Below are 16,953 nucleotides of genomic sequence, written 5' to 3'. Positions count from 1 at the left end.
TTACGACTCTTCCTACATTTAAAGTTGAACTGCAGTATTTCAAAAAAAAGTTGAACTGCAAAAAATTAAAAACAAAACTGCATGTGACCGTTAGACAGTCAGCAAGCCGCAGCAAGGCCATAAATGGCAGCTGCGCCACTTCCCCACTGACAGCGGCACAGCCGCACAGCCCACCAAGCTAACCAATACGAGGAAACCATACCGCAAAACCGAGAAGAAAAAAAATTTGAAAATTTCACTCCCGGCGCACGCGCCGCTTCGAATTCCCGCACTGTCCCCTTCTCTTTCCTCTCCCCTCCCGCCCCCTCCTTGCTCTCCCGGCCGCGGACGGGCTCGCGCCCGCCCTCTCACGAATGGCGCGGCGGCGCCGCCGTGCCTCGCGCGGCAGCGCTCCCCCGGAGCTCCGTCTGGCCTACGGCGCGCGCGCGCGCACGCTCGGCCGCGCTGTCCTCTCTCTCCTCCCGCCGCCGCCGCCGCAGGGCGCGCCCTGCCCCGCCTGCCGCGGCGGCGGCGGTGCGGGGTGCCTCGCGTGCCGCCGCTGGGCGCACCTCCTCCGCGACGGCGACCCGGTCGCGTACTGCGGCCTCGTCACCCGCGCCGTCTGCGCCGTCGCGCCCGCCGGGGCCGCGCCCCCGCCGCCGCGGTACACGCCGGGGAACGCCGGGCACTCGCAGGCCAAGGTTCCGTCCGACTTGCCCTCCTCGGTCGTCTCGTCATTCTCTTTGCATTGCTTGCTTTGTGCCTGCAGCGCGTGGTTTTCTTGTTATCTTGTTTGCTTTTGTTGGCTGTCTGAGATCACCGGTTGTCTGGCTGCACGCATGTTGCTCGACGAGTAGCTCGTTCGGGAGACGATCAAGTCCATCATGGCGGATCGGGCGTGCACAACGAAGAACATCCTCTGCAGCGATTGCCGGGGGGTATGAATGGCTCTTAAATTCTACAGAATGATTCTTGCAGTTCGATTAATATTTATGACTGCCATTGCCTTATCCATATACACACATACAGTACAGTTCTATCTGAGTCGCACTATTACATAGCTCTTCCTTGTTTTTAGGATTTCCCTTGAATAAGTACAAGTGGTACAACCAAACCTGTCACATTGAGCAATCTTAAGTCTTGTTCCCTCATGTTTATTTCAGTATCATGCAGGTGTATGTTTGTCATTGCAGTGCCTGACCATGATGCGCTGGGAAATCCAGTTTAGGGCTTTTGCCAAAAACATTAAGCATCCTAGGAGCCACTACCAATTCATAAAAGGGTGCACTAAAGACAACCCATAAAGCCTGATAAACCACTAAATGCCATTGGTAACTTACTGCTTGTAGGTTGAAAGTTGACGTAGAGCTCCGTATTGACAGATAAAAAAAAAGTTCCAAACCAGGACTCTTCAATTAAGCTTGTCCGAGTGGGTTGTCAATATGTGGAGAAGGCCATAATTTATGTTTCAGTAGGTTTTTCTTTGTTCATCCCATGATGCAAATGTCAGCAGACATTCTTTCATTATCTAAAAAGAATGCTTTGTCAGGTTGTTTATGTGCACATGGTAATGCTTTAGATAAATTTAAATCGGTTTTTTCTTCAGTTAACTGTTACTACTTATCTCTTAACCTATTCTCTGATTGGTCGAATGACATGATTCTTTGACATGCCTCTTTTGCTAATTTTTCTTTATCCTTTATTCCTTTTATTTACAATCAAAATCCTTATTCGTATCAGGGTGGCCAGACTGGATGTGTCAGTGAGCTTGTTTCTTCTTCGTCTTGGGATATTCTCTTGCATAGGGTCAGTAACTTAGTATAAAGGAAGTTCTCAATGATGAATAAAGTTTTTAATGTATTTTATTGACATTTATTGCTTTTTTCAGATTGGGGATCTACTCATGTGCTATATTCTCAGGCATTCGTCCATATTTTTACCTGTTAAGAAGAATGTTTTTTTTCAAGTCACTGGCCTCCCACTCAATGTTCTTCTGCAAAAGCCAATATTCACGAGTACCATGGGAAAACACCAACAACCCCAATCCACGAAACAAAGATGTCCCATGGTAAGAAATTATTGGTTTGTTTGGCACAGCTTTAGCTTTGAGACCCATGCATGGGTTAGGAGTTTGTAGTATGAAATAAAGTGATTTAAACATGTGTTTAATACAAAAAACAACATATCTTCAACCATGTACCCTCAATATGGTCACAGCTCTAGCTCCAAGAAATTCATGTAGCTGGAGCTGTGCCAAACAGGCTCTATGATTGTTCAATTCAATGCTATGCCCTAAACAAACCATTTAAATCTCTCTTTCCAAAACACAAGGCTCTTAAGGTGGCAATTAATTTCAGTTGGCTATCAAGCATGCAAATCTTGCCATTCTGGATTTTAGTTTAACACGTACACAGCTGAAAAGAATGCCAAAAACAAAAGCTAACTGTTTATAGTGACGATTAGCTTGATATCCAGCTTCTGTTCCCCTCAACCAGGATGTCTATGGAAGTATGCCTTCTATGTAGGTCTGTAATTCTGTGTACAATTTTATACCAATTGAAATTTGAACAAGATGTATACATCTGTATAGTAGTAAAAATCATTTTTCATGCATATATACTAGAAAATTATAAGAAACCATAATTTGCTAATTGTGTATACTTATGTAAAAAGGTTAACTTATCAATAAAAAAGTAATTGGTGGATACTTAGTTTAAATTTTTATAGTTTCTTAACAACTCAGTTAAAGCTTGTAAGAAGTAACTGATCTCCATTTATCTGCTTAACCATCCCCATTACTCAGCTACACGCATATATTTAATTGTTCTGCAATAGCTGGAATGGAAAATGTACCTCGTTTTTTTATTGAAACAAAATGCACCTAGTTGGATCAACAGTATTTGGCTTGACACACTATATTACACATTGGCGGGATTAAGTTTAATAGAAAACAAATTAAGTCTAATAGAAAACAAATTAAGTTTAATAGAAGACAAATTTGACCACAAGACACTGTTTTGTGTGGTATTAGCTTCATGGCCATTTCCTACAGCAGACTACACTTATTAGGATGTAATTATTTTTGAATTTTGACCCTTCCCATGCAAATTGTTTGCCCTATCCACCGTGTAGGCATGTACAATGTTTTGGACAAAGTGTTAGGCAGCAAAAGCATCTCAGTGACAGCAATAGATCATACATACTAGCATACAACCAGGGCAGATGTATTGGAAAATGACAGCAACCTGCTGCATTTGATCAGCAGCTCGTGGCAAAAAAATTTCAGGATGATTCCAGTTAGGAAGGGAATTAGCAAAGATGAGCCAAGTTTGTTATTGACTTTGCAAGTTTGCAAAAGTTAAAGTTGATAAGCTAGAGAAAGTTAAAAGATAGAGTCTTTATGACATGAATTAATGCCTCATTCCCTTTCAGCTATTCTGTCTCCAAGTATTGCAAAATTGATTTAATTGTTAGCTGATTAGAATCCAGTGTGAACATTTCGGCCATTTATTGGTGTAGTTGATCTAATTCACGAGTTAACAGTGCCCCTGAATTATTCACACAAAAGCGGACCTGTATAAAATTTGACTTCACAAAATAGTCTGAGCCTTGATGTATATGGGTTGATTTTGAAGAAGGTCCATGATAAAATCCGGGCTTTTCTTAATGTCCTTCACTTCTGCATCTGGGAATATTTGGCAGGGTACCCTGTAAGTTGGCATTGTAACTGGAATGAAGATTTATAGCATTGATTGATAGTGGAATCATTTGGATATCTCGTCCTAGAAATATATGAGGCCTTTGTATTAATTTGATTTGCTTTCATGGAATAGAGCTTCTGCCATGAGTTAAAGGATTTATAACTTATAAGAGCTCCTAACTTAACTATTATTGGTGAACAGAACCTTTTCACATGCTCTATAATGTGCATTTTTTAGCTAGGGCTTTGGAACAAAATTACCTTGTCCACAAGGTGCAAACTGCTGCTGATCAGCAATCTACAATTCTACATCTTAACAATGTTCTAGCACTTCGTTGTAGGATTCTAGTGTATTCTATGTTTTTCTTGTTCATTCCTTGGAATGTTATTGTAACTTTTTGCTGATTCCTTGTCTTTGTGGCCTCAGTTCTCTCTGTGCCGTAACCCAGACACACCGCAAAACATACCTGTAGGCTGTGTCAACAATTCAAATGTTGCATACGCTTCTTCAGATACCAGTACATGGAAATTTGATACTCTACAAAGCTCTGGAAGTTTTGGTACTGCAAAATGTACAGAGCTAAACTGTGTTAGTGAAGGATGCAATCTTTTTGAATGTCCTTTGACTAATGGATCAATAAAGTGTTCTGGTTTAGATAATCAGAATCCTAGGAAAAGGAAAAGGCTGTACAGTTGGCAACGCCGCAACAAACAGAAGGAGATTTGTTCTGAAGACAGGTTGTCGTCACAGCAGAGTAAAAGAAACAACAGTGATACCATCGTCCAAGATGTTTTATTGAAGGACTTGGGTGCTATGGTGAATGATGAATTGCACCCTTTGGAACTGACAGTAGTTAAAAATTCTGTAGCAATGATCAGTGATGTAAATAATTCACTTACTAAAGAGCCATATGGTGTATTGTGCTATGAAAAGCCACCAAGTTCTGTGTTTGATATTAGACCTTCCCAGGGTAACATTACATCAAGAATACAATCTACATGCTATCAGGTTGAACTTCCCAATTTCGTGCATCTGAATGTCAGTAAATTCTCAATCTTGTTAGAAATTATTATTTCATCCAATAATTTTATCTTTGAGTATTATTTGTATAACTTTCTTGTTTATGTTTAGACAAATGAATAATGCCTATGTTTTTAATTAGGAGTAATAATTTGATGAACATTTAACCATCATCTGGGAGAAAACAAGGGTATGCAAGAAACAGGCCTATGTCTTGTGACTAGCCCATCTAAAATGGTTCCCAAAAACATGTCTTGCTTGAATATTTTTCACTATTAGTCATCCACAAATTGGGAATTACTTATGTTATTTTTTCCTTGTTGGATCAGTGTACTCCTAACTTTTACATGAGGATATGGTAACATATTTTAGGAATCACTACATATTTGTTTCCTGTTCTTCTGTATAGAAACTTTTGCCAGCACAAGTCGGTGGCTATCTTTCTTAGAATCCACAAATTGATAATTGATAAAACTCATATAGCTTTACTTCTTCAGTGGGCCCTGGCCTGCAGGGTGCAAGTCACCATTCAATCTTTTAATGAATGCGCACTGTACTTCTGTAAATAATTCTTTTCACATATCTATTGTGGTTCCATATCAATTTTTTCAATGTATAGTCTTGACTTTGAGTATTGTTGATACTCCCTCCATCTATGTTTATAAGGCATAGTATGACTTGGCACGATCTTCCAAATAACACTTTGACTATTCATTTACCTCATATTATATTGTTTATGGTTATAAACTTATAATCATTGTAGAGTATATTTGATTACAAATTCAACCATATAAAGTTTACATTATAAAAATAAAAAATAAATAGTCAAATTATTGGTCAAAGATTGCAAAGTTTGAATCTTGATATGCGTGTGCGCCTTATAAATAAAAATGGAGGGAGTAATTGAGAGCAGCGAGCAATTGAATATCTCATTCATAATATCATGAATAATGTTTGTGTTATATTTTTGACTTGCAGAGTGGTCCCATCTGCTTCGATTGCTTATTGTTGAATTCTTCCAAAAGTGTATCAGTAGATTCTCTGATATCAAGACATGCTGTCTTCTACAACAGAAGGACTTCCTATAACATCTTCCATGGCAACCGTATCCTTTTGCTGCCTTTTGTACTGGCTTACACTTCTAGTGTATGTTGTGTTAGTGTCACTTTGCCGGCAATCATATGAATAACTTTAAATGCATAAAGCCAAGTTACTTCTACAAAATGGCTGTGATGTTGGAGTATGAGGGAAGGAGAATTGTGATATGGTTTCACTGGGTAACATTCTGTAACACCTAGCCTGTTAGCAGCTCATTAGTAGTTGTATTGTTGGGTGTTGGCCCAGCTTGTATTGGTGTGTGGTGGTTTAATACCAGCTTGGAAGTTTAGGTAGGTGAGGTTTGGCTTATGATCCTTTTCGCACCGAACATAGTACCTCTGGGTTAACCTTACATGATATAAGGATGAAAGTTTATGCAAGCTGCTATGCATATGCGGGTTCGCCCCAAATATGGGTAGGGCTGTAAGCAGATTTTGGATGCTAGGGTGTTACACATTCGTTAGAGCTATTGCCAAACTAGATTTTTGTGAGCACATAACACTAAGTTTGACTACACATAGTTTGTGGACATTTGGAGTGAAAGATAACTTGAATTTCTTTTCCCTTTAATATCTAGAATGGCTTTCCCACCTAAAAAAAAGTTCATCCAGCTAATGGATCGAAAGAGTAAGTTTTATGTAACTACACTAATATGGTTAAAGTCATCACATAACTATACCTCTTGGAACCTGTGTCACAGAAATACACACTCCAAGCATACTATCACAAGTCTACACTTTTAATTATTACTGTTAGTCTTGTGATATCAGTCTGAAAAAGTATAGTCTTGTGATAATTTTGATCACATAAGTATAATTTCCAGAAATTTACTCAATCTTAAAGCAAATAAAGGGTGTGATTTGGGTCCACCCAATGTACTGATGCTAGCAACACAATTTAGGATTTGTGCAATAGCTTTAGGAGCATATAAGCACTAATCATGTTACCAGAATAATTTTTCCCTGCATCCATCCATTAACTTTGTTCGGCAATCGTCGCTGTAAGATTGTGTATAATGCGTGGGGTGTATTGCATTGAACCTCAAGGGCGAATATATAGGGGTACAAGACTTGGGGGGCAAGAAGTCTCTCCGAGATATTTCCTATACTACCAAATATAGTCTAACATCCCCCACAGTCATAGCGGTAGCAACGCAAAGGACAGAATGGAGAACAATGGAGACAACCTCCCACAGTCGGAACCTTGGTGCGAATGCTACAACTGGAGTGAAAACCGACGAGTAGCTCATGCGGATGATAGCCCCTTAGTGCCAAAGTAGCCGAGGTCGAGGTGGACGTGGTTGAAGCTGTGGAGGAGGGCGCGGGTCCGAAGCGTCAACGAAGGTGCACAAATACACAAAATCAGCAGCTTCTTACCGACAGGTTCAGCAGGACGATGAGCCGACTGCGATGGTAGATGGTGCAGCTAAAGAGCACAAATGCATCTTCCTTCAGCAACATCGGCGGCGGTGTCCGTGAGCGTGCGGCAATAGGCGCAGGCTCGGACCGAGAGCCTGCGTGACGAGGACTAGCAGCATGGGTGGCGCCACCACCTGAAAAGGCGACGACATCGGCGATGATGGCTTGACCACGAGCGTTGCCGCTGTAGCCTGTGAGGGCGCGACAACCATGTTCTCGGGAGTGTCAAGAGCGACGACGAACGGTAGGGCGACGCAAACCCGATCTCTGACCGGGAGAAAAAAATCAGCAGCAAGAGGAACTGCGGGTACAATCTCGGGTGCACCTAGCTTTGCCCCCACTCATATCCTTATCTCTTCCCATCAGCAAAGGACGGGGAGAAATAGAGAGGCAGAGCGGAGGGATGAGGCCCGCCCGCGAGCGAATTCGATCGGGGCGGGGTGCAGCCGAAGCGGTGCCTCCGCTCCTGCTACGTGGCGGGTCAGCTCGGCAGCCCCATGAGCCTCCCCCGCAGCCGCGTCCTCGCGCTCATTAGCAGTGGCAGATGCCGCGCTGATGAAGGGGAGGAGCAGGCCCGACGAGCGCGGAGGAGAGGGCCGGCGGTGAGGGGAGGAGCCCCCATGGCACTGCAGCCCACCAGCGATGGCGGTGGAGCGGCGTGGTAGAGGGCGCTGTGGACGGGGTGTGGCAATGAGGCCCCGATGAGACCCGTCTGGCGATGGATCTCGACGAAGGCACCGGCGATGATGACGTGCAGGCGGCGCGACGACCCCGCCTAACCCCGACGTCTCCAGTGGCGTGGCAGCCCTACGCGCCCCCACGGGTGTCCTCCGCAGCCGCACGCTCGTGCCCAAGGTAGTGGTGGCGGCGGCGCAAAAGGAGGGGCAGCGCTGGGTCAGATGTGAGGGAGGAGGCAATGAGGATGCGGCGGGGGCAGCCCGACGAGATCGAATCGACCATGGGAGAGGCAGGCCCCTCTGCTGCTGCTTAACCACGACGGCCGCGGCGGATTTGAGGTATCAGCCATGCATCCTACGAGGGTGCTGCCCCCGATGGAGATCGATCTCCCCGGGGGTGGCGCGAGGGCAGCGGAAGCCGGAGGCCTAGGGTTAGAACCTAGACTCGTGATACCATGTAAGATTGTGTATAATGCGTGGGGTGTATTGCATTTAGTCTCGAGGGCGAATATATTTCCTATACTACATAATATAGTCTAACAGTCGCGTTTATGATTTTCAATACAATGTGGTATCTGAATTTTTCTTAATGCTGTCAGACATATTAAATAAAAGGAAAAGACCAGATGCGTTATCTCTTATAAGACATATATATGGAATCAAGGGATGCTGTGCAAAGTTCATGAGATATGACTGCAATGGGTCTACTACAACAAATTCTAATTGCTCGTGAGTCAATTATTTAACTAAAATTGTATTGCTAGTAAGGTTTACTAAGTGAAGAAGCTTCTTAAAATTTCACATAACTTGGTTGACAAGCTTTAGACTGAATGCGAAGAGCTTGATTTCTTCATTAAGCAAAAAATCCATTCATCAGAACAGGTCCATTCCATGTTATTGGCAAAGGTGCAGAAAAGTACATAGGTTCATAGTGGATTAACTTGTCACCATATGCGGCTCTATGGACATATAATGTAGGTTGGGTACTGATCTGCATCATGAAAAGTTGAAAACAGATGGTTGCTGCAAGCTGATGCATGTTTCATCATTTTGTTTGATATAGCCCCTTTCTGTATTACTTAAAATATCCATTCAAGGCAATACATGTTTTGTTGAACATACAGATCCAAATATAGCGGCATTTGTCTGGCATACTGCCAGGTGATTGAAGTATCACATTCTAGATGTTGATTACAGCCATTGGTTGCAAAGGTGCATTATTCAATAGTTTTTTCCATTTATATTTTTCAGCTTCAAATTTGTTCGGCTTACACATGTTTATATGATTAATAGAAGCTATTCACGTTTACATGCTACACATCCATGTTTGCTTATCTCTCTCTCTCTCTTAATGGTTCCTTGAGTCTAGTATTTTTGCTTATTTACTTTGTTACTGTAATGAATAAGCTCATCTATTGCTAATGGTTTTTGTTGTCAGTCATCTTTGGCTACCTAAACTAATGAATAAGCTCATCAGCAATTCTAAGCGCTGCCAGTATAAGAAACTACTTCTGAAGCATTGTTCTGTCAATTCTAAGGTACGTATGAACAGATGGACCTATCCAACTGTTTTCAATAAGTCTAATTTACTACCTCCAAGTATGGCTCAAGTCCAAATAACCCCTTAAAGAACAAAAGGTTCATTTAACCCCCTGATTTTGCTACACCAGGTCAAAATGCACCTTTTAACACATATTAGAAACCGAATTTGCTGACGTGGAAAGTTGATTGTTCAGTTTTTGCTGACTAGGAATGACATATCAGCGGCCAAGGTGGCACGAGGAATGTTATGTCCAGAGCACCCCCTCCCTTGATAATCCAACTTCTCGTCAGTGACCGCCCGTATTTCTTTTGTTTTGCCCGCGCCCAACTCCGACACTACCTGCTGCGCGTCGCCCATGATCCAAGCAGCGCTCCACCACCTCAGCACCTGGTCCTGCCGCTGCCTGACGTGCAGCGCCTGTACTCCCGGCAGTTCGTGCCCCAGCGCGGCACTAGACCCTGCACTGCTGTCGCCTACTGCGTTGTGCACGGGCTCATGTGCCTCCGCGCAGCACCTAGCCCTACATGGATCCAAACTGAACAACAAATTGGCACCACACAATGGCTAGGAAAACAGGTCTTGCCGCCAATTAACTTGTCTGCTCCTTGATCATCCGAATGATGGCCGGAACCTAATCAAGCCGCCGCCGGCGGAACCTAATGACGGCCAACCAAAAGAGCCAAGCCTAACGAGGGGCCAATGAAGATGACAACGTAGGAGAGGGTCGGGGGTTCCCTGCACTTAAAATATACTTGTCACATCGGACAGCTGATGTGTCAATTCTGGTAGGCAAAACCGATTTGCAAACGTGCCATGTCAGCAAATCTGATTTCCAGTATGCATTAAGGTGCAATTTGATCCGCTTTAGCAAAACCAGGGGGTTAAATAATCTTTTTATTTCTTTAGGGGGTTATTTGGACTTAGTCTATACTTCAAAGTAGTAAATTAGACTTTTTTCCTTTCAATAATGTAAGAAGCACCCAGTGGAGCGGTTTATTGTTATTTTGTCTTTATACTTTGTTTTTGGTGGAAAATTTGTTCTGTCATCTGAACTTTTTGTATAGTCTTACAGAATGAAGCCTGATAGATGTATCAGATGACTGTAGATTTTCTTACATTTTGGTGAATACGACTAATTTCATTGAACTTCATAAAATATGAAGCCTGGGAGGTTTGGAAACACAGGAATTCCTGTGTATTCGAGAATGCTAGACCAAGCACCTCTGTTCTGCTCCAGACAGTGACAGATGAGTGTAGCGTTTGGGGCATGGCTGGGGCAACCAAACTTCAGGAATTCCTAGTGAGGTTGCTGGCCCCACCTGTCTAGGTCAGGGTTCTTTTGGTCGCGGTCCTGTAGTTTGTTGTGGCACGTCTGTATGTTTCTCTGTGAAGGTGTGTAGCTGTGGGTTCCTGTGCTTGGGTTTTGGTCTTTAACCGGACTCGTTGTACGCTCTTTTCTCTCTTAATGAAATGACACGCAGCTCTCCTGCGTCGTTCGAGAAAAAAAAGCTTTTGACAGGACTCTATAATTAAATAAAATCATGTTTGTACCCAAAAAAACTGCATTACCATGTCCTTACATTGGTAAATAGCTTCCTACCGAGGGAGCAGAATCTTTCGTTTATCTATGTTAGGAATTCATTTGTTTATGATCTTTCATGATGAAGTTTCATGCAATGGAAGTTCAACTATAAAAAATATGACCTTATTTATTTTTGGGAGGGATTAATTTCTTTTGCATTAGCATTTGTCATTTCTAGTGCATCCTCTTGTGATATAAGCCTAGAAGGCTAGAACAGGTTTATTTTCTCCCTAAATTCAGTTGCACCATGATAATTTAAGTCTAGCTATATTTCACTAAAATTTAATGAGGATATACTTGCTGCTAATGACCTCTACATTTCTCCCTCGTCCTTCTGATGCATGCACCCTTGTCCCCTCTAGTTGGTGATCCGCCCGGGCCAGGGCGGCCATCTGGTCGTCCCCTCTCCCCATAGAAAATCAAGGCTATCGAGTGCAAATAAGAAAGAACGCCTTGGTTGTTGTAGCATCAGATATTAGTTCTACTGTTATGTTTGCTTAACAAACCATAGTTAATTGTTGAACCTAGTGCGTGCAGTGTTATGCCTTGAGTGGCTATATCATTTGACATACGAATATAGGTTGTTCAAAATGATAGACATGTATAATGGCAAACTAAATAATTGAAGTTGTTATTCTTAACAGGTCGGAGCTAAGGTGGCCAAGAATCATAGCAAGGCACAATATTCATTTGGTGGAAAATCAGCATGTAATGATCAAACTTATGTTCAATTGGAGGCTTATAGCACACATCAGCAAGTAGTTTCCTTTGTCTGGGCAGTGTTGACACGAATTATACCAGAGCTGCTGCTTGGAAACTCTTACAGCAAGAGAGCATTAAGGATAAACATCTGGAAGTTTATAAAGTTACGTAGGTTTGAAACATTTCACTTGAGTGATTGTATTGGGGAGCTGAAAGTATCACATTATTCTTGGATATCAAATATTGGATTATCTGATTGCTTTTGTTCTGCCCTAATGGAGAAAGAAATTGGGTTATCAAATGGATCAGAGGAGCAGAAACGTCAGAATCTTCTGCATTGTTGGATTGGTTGGATGTTTTCTGATATTGTGATACCATTAGTCCAGGCATACTTTTATGTTACAGAAAGGGAATCAAGGCGATATGAAGCTTTTTATTATTTAAATACAGTTTGGAGAGACTTAACTAGCAGTGCTCTTTCTTCCCTAAACAGACAAAACTTCAAGATTTTGCGTGGTACTTCCAGGAAAGCAATAAGGTGGTCATGCTTTTCTTCAAGAGTTAGGTTTGTACCAAAAGCAAAAGATATGAGACCATTAGTAAATCTCAAAGCTCAATCAAAGGATGGACTCCTCAATAAGTGTCACCTGATACTTAAAAAAGTGAGGGATGAGAATCCTGAGATGTTTGGTTCTTCTGTTTTTGACTACAATAATGTACATCAAAATCTCTGCGATTTCCTTTCTTCAGTCAGAAGCCACTTGAAGGAAAAACTCAAGATATATGTTGTTGTTGCTGACGTATCGAAGGCATTCGATTGTATTAGTCATGATATGGTACTGAAAGTGGTGGATGATGTACTGAAATATGATAACTATGTTCTGAGAAAATGTACAAAAGTAGTTTGCAACAGGTCTAAGAATGCCATCTACCGTTTTGGTTCAAATGTCTCTATCAGCAATGGTAATGATATCTGTGATTTCTCGATTCAGTTATCATCAACCAGTGGTATTTTAGTTGACCAGGTAATGTATTATAACTCATTTCCAATTTCTGTAGGGGTTGACTAACTAGGGAGCATGATTGTTATTGGCTACATATAGCTATTAGTAAAGTTTTATTCAAATGTTTGTCATTGGAAACTACCGAAATTAAATTATAATATCCATGTCCTTGCTGTTTAGTCTTATCCGAGAAGAATTTCAGAAATAATGAGGGTTATCATCACCAAAGAAGCACAAAAGTGTTAAAAGTGAGGGGGAGAACATGATGATTCTTGGGCCTTAGCATAGCTTAGTGAGTGGCTAATTGCAACATAGTGTCTCATTGATTGTTTCAAGCGTTTTTTTTTTAATTTTACTATTGATTTTGTTGTGTTTTCTAGGTTTGAATCACTCTGAGGTAGATAAGTGAACAATTTCCTACAAATTACAGAAGGCCTTCATGTAAAACATGTTTGCTTGCATTAATTAAATTTCATCATGTAAGCATGACTGGCGATCTGAGGCTGTTGGCATATTCATAGCATCTTCCTGTTAGATTCTGACAATCATAATATATAAGGTTCAGTAAGTTAAGAACCAGCCTCAGATCGCACCGTTGATTCTTAACTTGGGATAGTCATGCCATGTAAGCATCTGGCTAGTAAAGTTGTTACCATACAACTTTCTGGTTGCTAAAATGGGTTTCACATTGCTAGGCTTGGGAAACAACTCCAGAACCATTGGGCCAATCAGGATTCTAATGGTTTGCACCCAGCTATGCGAAAAGAATGAGAAAAGGATTTTACCGCTTTACTTCATTTTTGGCTAGCCTCCAACAATCCTAAAAAACATTGGCCAAAACCTCCTGATGTAGGAAGTGCTTAGAAAACTTTTCCTATGTTTCTTAGTAAAAAGATACTAGGATGACTCTACCTGCAAGTTGACCACATAACAAGCCTAACCTTTCATGCTATAGCTGTATCTTGGCAATTTGTTCACTATCTATTGTTCATGTCCTATGATCAACTATCAATTAGCATTATGTCAATCTTTTCCTCTGAAAATCAGGGAAAAATTAGCAGCATACAGAAGAAAGCGATTCAGCGTCTTATTTCTGAGCAAGTGAAGTGCAATATTTTTAAGATTGGGCAAAACTTCTACTCACAGCAAGTAGGCATTGCGCAAGGAAGCAAATTATCTCCCAATCTTTGTTCCCTGTACTATGGCCACCTTGAAAATTCTGTGCTCTCAAAATTTCTTTATGATGGCAAGATTAATTCAGATGAGGATGTTTCAGCACCTAAAAGTTTATTGATGAGGTTCATTGATGATTTTATATTCATATCTTTCTCCAAGGAGCATGCTCTAAATTTTTTCAATAGGGTGAGAAGAGGCTTTGTCTACTACAATTGCTACATGAACGACAGCAAATATGGTTTCAACTTTGAGGTTGCAAATAGTGAGCATTGCTGTAATAGGATCTACAGGGGTGATGACGGATTCTCTTTCATACCATGGAGTGGTTTGCTTATAAATTGTGAAACTCTGGAAATTCAAGCTGATTATACAAGGTACGCCTATTGGTATCTGATTTTAGTTGGTGAATTCAATTCATTAATAATATGATATCACTAGTCCTTCCATTTTTGTATCAAGATACATCATGAATTGAGTAGGACTACAGACTACTAGCTATATTTTCTAATTTAATCTCAGCTTAGGCTAGTTTTACGATATTTCTGCTGAAATCTTGGCATTCCTCTATTTGTGATTTTTGTTCAGTTTGTGAACATAAAATTCTAGTATGGTTTTCATATCTTTGGACAGGACAGCATCCTACAAATACCTTTTATTGCTGAGTATATTTTGAAACTTGTGTTCAAGAAAAAAGGTTCTTTTTCTTCTTGAACACACAGGATAGCTGTGTATCATTGCAAAGAAGTCAAGAAAAAATCAGTCATAATATTTTGCAAGTATTAGCAGTCGATGTTCAGTAAGTTTGGCTGCTCAAATCATAAAAAATCACATATATATCTAAATTGGGATGGTGTTTTTCCAAAGTATTTGGGAAACCGAACAGTGTGCAGTCCAACCAATGTCAACAGGTTGCTGGTCATTTCTCTTAACCTTGCCTTTGAAACGAAATAATTGTTTCTTTCCATTAGAGCATATTTATTTTTCTTTCTTGTCAGGCATTTTATTCTGTTTGGCAAAGCATCAGAACCTAATTTTTATCAACCAAGTTGTGTTGAAGTACTGGAGTATGCATTTTAAAACAGGTATTTGGACATCCTTATTTCCTCCACCATCACTGTTAAGATGCATTCTTCAACGAAGTACCTTCAGAGCAAGCTATGTCACTACATGCGTCCAAAGTGTCATCCCATTTTCTATGACTCCATGATCAACTCACCGGGCACAGTAAGACTGAATATATATCAAGCTTTCCTGTTATGTGCAATGAAGTTTCATTGTTATGTTCGGAGCATGGCTGATGCCAACATGAGCAAACTGGAGCTACTCTATATAATTAAGAGAACTTTCAGGTACAAAATAATCTTGACAGTTTCTATAGTAATGGCACTGGTCTCATTGCTTTTATCATTTATTGACTGTATTTATTAAATAAGTTTCAGTATCCAATGTGTAAATTGTTAGTGTCTTTCCTAGTGACTTCCAATTGTTTGGTTAAGCAGATACATGCACAGTCTCATCATCAGGCGGATCCAAGACGTGGAGCTGCAATACAATGTGCATCCGGTTCTGAAGCTTAGGCGAAAAGAAACCATGTGGCTTGGCCTATCAGCATACCTTCGAGTGCTTCAGAAAAAGCAATCGCGTTACAAGGATTTGTTGGCATTGCTGAGAGAAGAAATTGGTACATATGGCCATCTAGACCATGACAGTGATGGTTTGCGCTATGCTGTGGACGACCTTCACTCATCAATGTTCTGGAAATTTAAGTTTTAGAAGTAAACTGGGGGCTAGAAGATTGCCGAAGCTGCTGTCTTTTTTTTGTGTGGATATCGTTTTCAGTGGATGAACAGTAACTTGTGGCCAGTTGACAGATGAGTGGCACCAATCATGATTGTGGTTTCTTATTTGCTACTCTGTTTTGTAATGTATGTTCATGGAGTGGACCAAAGTCCAATTCTTCATTCTTAGATATAGGTGAGGGTGGGATCACCCAAGGAGATATAGGGGGAGCTGTTGGCAGTATACAACAAAGAAAAGTATTACCTAGCATCTTAGTGTTAAAGAGGTGCCAGCCATGGAGGTGGCATAGGCATTACCATGTCATCCTTATAAGAATTCAGAGCCAACACTGGATCTATGTTTTATGAATCATTGCCATGTACTGATCCATAATCTGATAAAGCTTTTGAAGGATGCGGTGACGCCTGAATTTTCTTTAAAGTCTCTTCACTGCTTCTGACTATGTTTGCCTATTCAGATGAAATATGACAATTTAGCTGAACGGGGAATATATGAAAGAAAAGGAATCTATGATGCCTTGTAGCTGTTAGATAAAATGTAGATGGCCAATATATGAGAAGGGTTATAAATCAAAAGAATTTTACCATAAGTTGACACTTTGTTAGATTGTTGCCTTTTCATAGTTCATTTGTTGCTACAACCTTCACTTGTTGTGGAAGAGGCGAAGAGCGCACCACTAGCTTACTACTGCTAGCCCACTAGCTTACTACTGCTAGCTTCGTGATCATTAGGTACATGACCCTACTGCACAGTAGCACTTGTGCTAAGATTGACAAAATTATCAATAATAATTGATCCTTTACAAAGCTCCTTAACCACAACATTATCGGTGCCAATTTTGAACACCTCAGCAGTGGTTGCTCTTTTCTATCCTGAGCTAGGATTTGAAATTTCAACACCATTAGTTTTGTCCTTGACATGGTAAACTTGCTTCGCTGCCTTAATTTTTCGGGCTGCATCACTCAACTGATTTCCTTGTCCTAACATGTTAAGGATGTGTGATCCTCTCAATAGCTTGTCTTCTAGGTGCTGTAAAAACACGATGAGGGATTTTAAAAATATATTGCTACCTAATGATATTATTATAATTAGAAATTATGGAGAGGAACAGGAAATATTTGAAGAAAAACATAGAGATGGAGAACTAAGTTGGAGGCCCAATCGAGTTCCCATCGGCAGCACTAAAGTTATCGCATAGATCGTATACAGACTCCATTTTTGACGTTCTAATATGTATGCATGGAAAGCTGAGA

The 16,953-nt window shown here is 41.0% G+C and overlaps 1 protein-coding gene across 2 annotated transcripts; it reads left to right on the top strand.

Moving 5' to 3' along the window:
- The first annotated feature begins 221 nt into the window (after positions 1-221).
- On the top strand, positions 222-16,090 carry LOC101769857 (telomerase reverse transcriptase). Of its 2 annotated transcripts, none has more exons than XM_022824776.1 (12): positions 222-680; positions 837-917; positions 1,720-1,785; positions 1,868-2,047; positions 4,107-4,688; positions 5,679-5,805; positions 8,493-8,622; positions 9,332-9,431; positions 11,663-12,745; positions 13,772-14,274; positions 14,983-15,249; positions 15,400-16,090. In XM_022824776.1, the coding sequence occupies exons 1-12, from the start codon at positions 354-356 to the stop codon at positions 15,671-15,673; spliced, it is 3,720 nt and encodes a 1,239-aa protein (XP_022680511.1). In that variant the 5' UTR covers positions 222-353; the 3' UTR covers positions 15,674-16,090. The 2 variants fall into 2 exon arrangements, with proteins under 2 accessions (XP_022680511.1, XP_022680510.1); XM_022824775.1 differs by having other exon boundaries at positions 4,107-4,718.
- The last annotated feature ends 863 nt before the right edge of the window (positions 16,091-16,953 follow it).

This window comes from Setaria italica, chromosome III, assembly GCF_000263155.2.
Source record: "Setaria italica strain Yugu1 chromosome III, Setaria_italica_v2.0, whole genome shotgun sequence".
NCBI lineage: Eukaryota > Viridiplantae > Streptophyta > Magnoliopsida > Poales > Poaceae > Setaria > Setaria italica.
The sequence above is the reverse complement of the archived record's forward strand: the minus strand, read 5'-3'. Positions and strand labels throughout refer to the sequence as shown.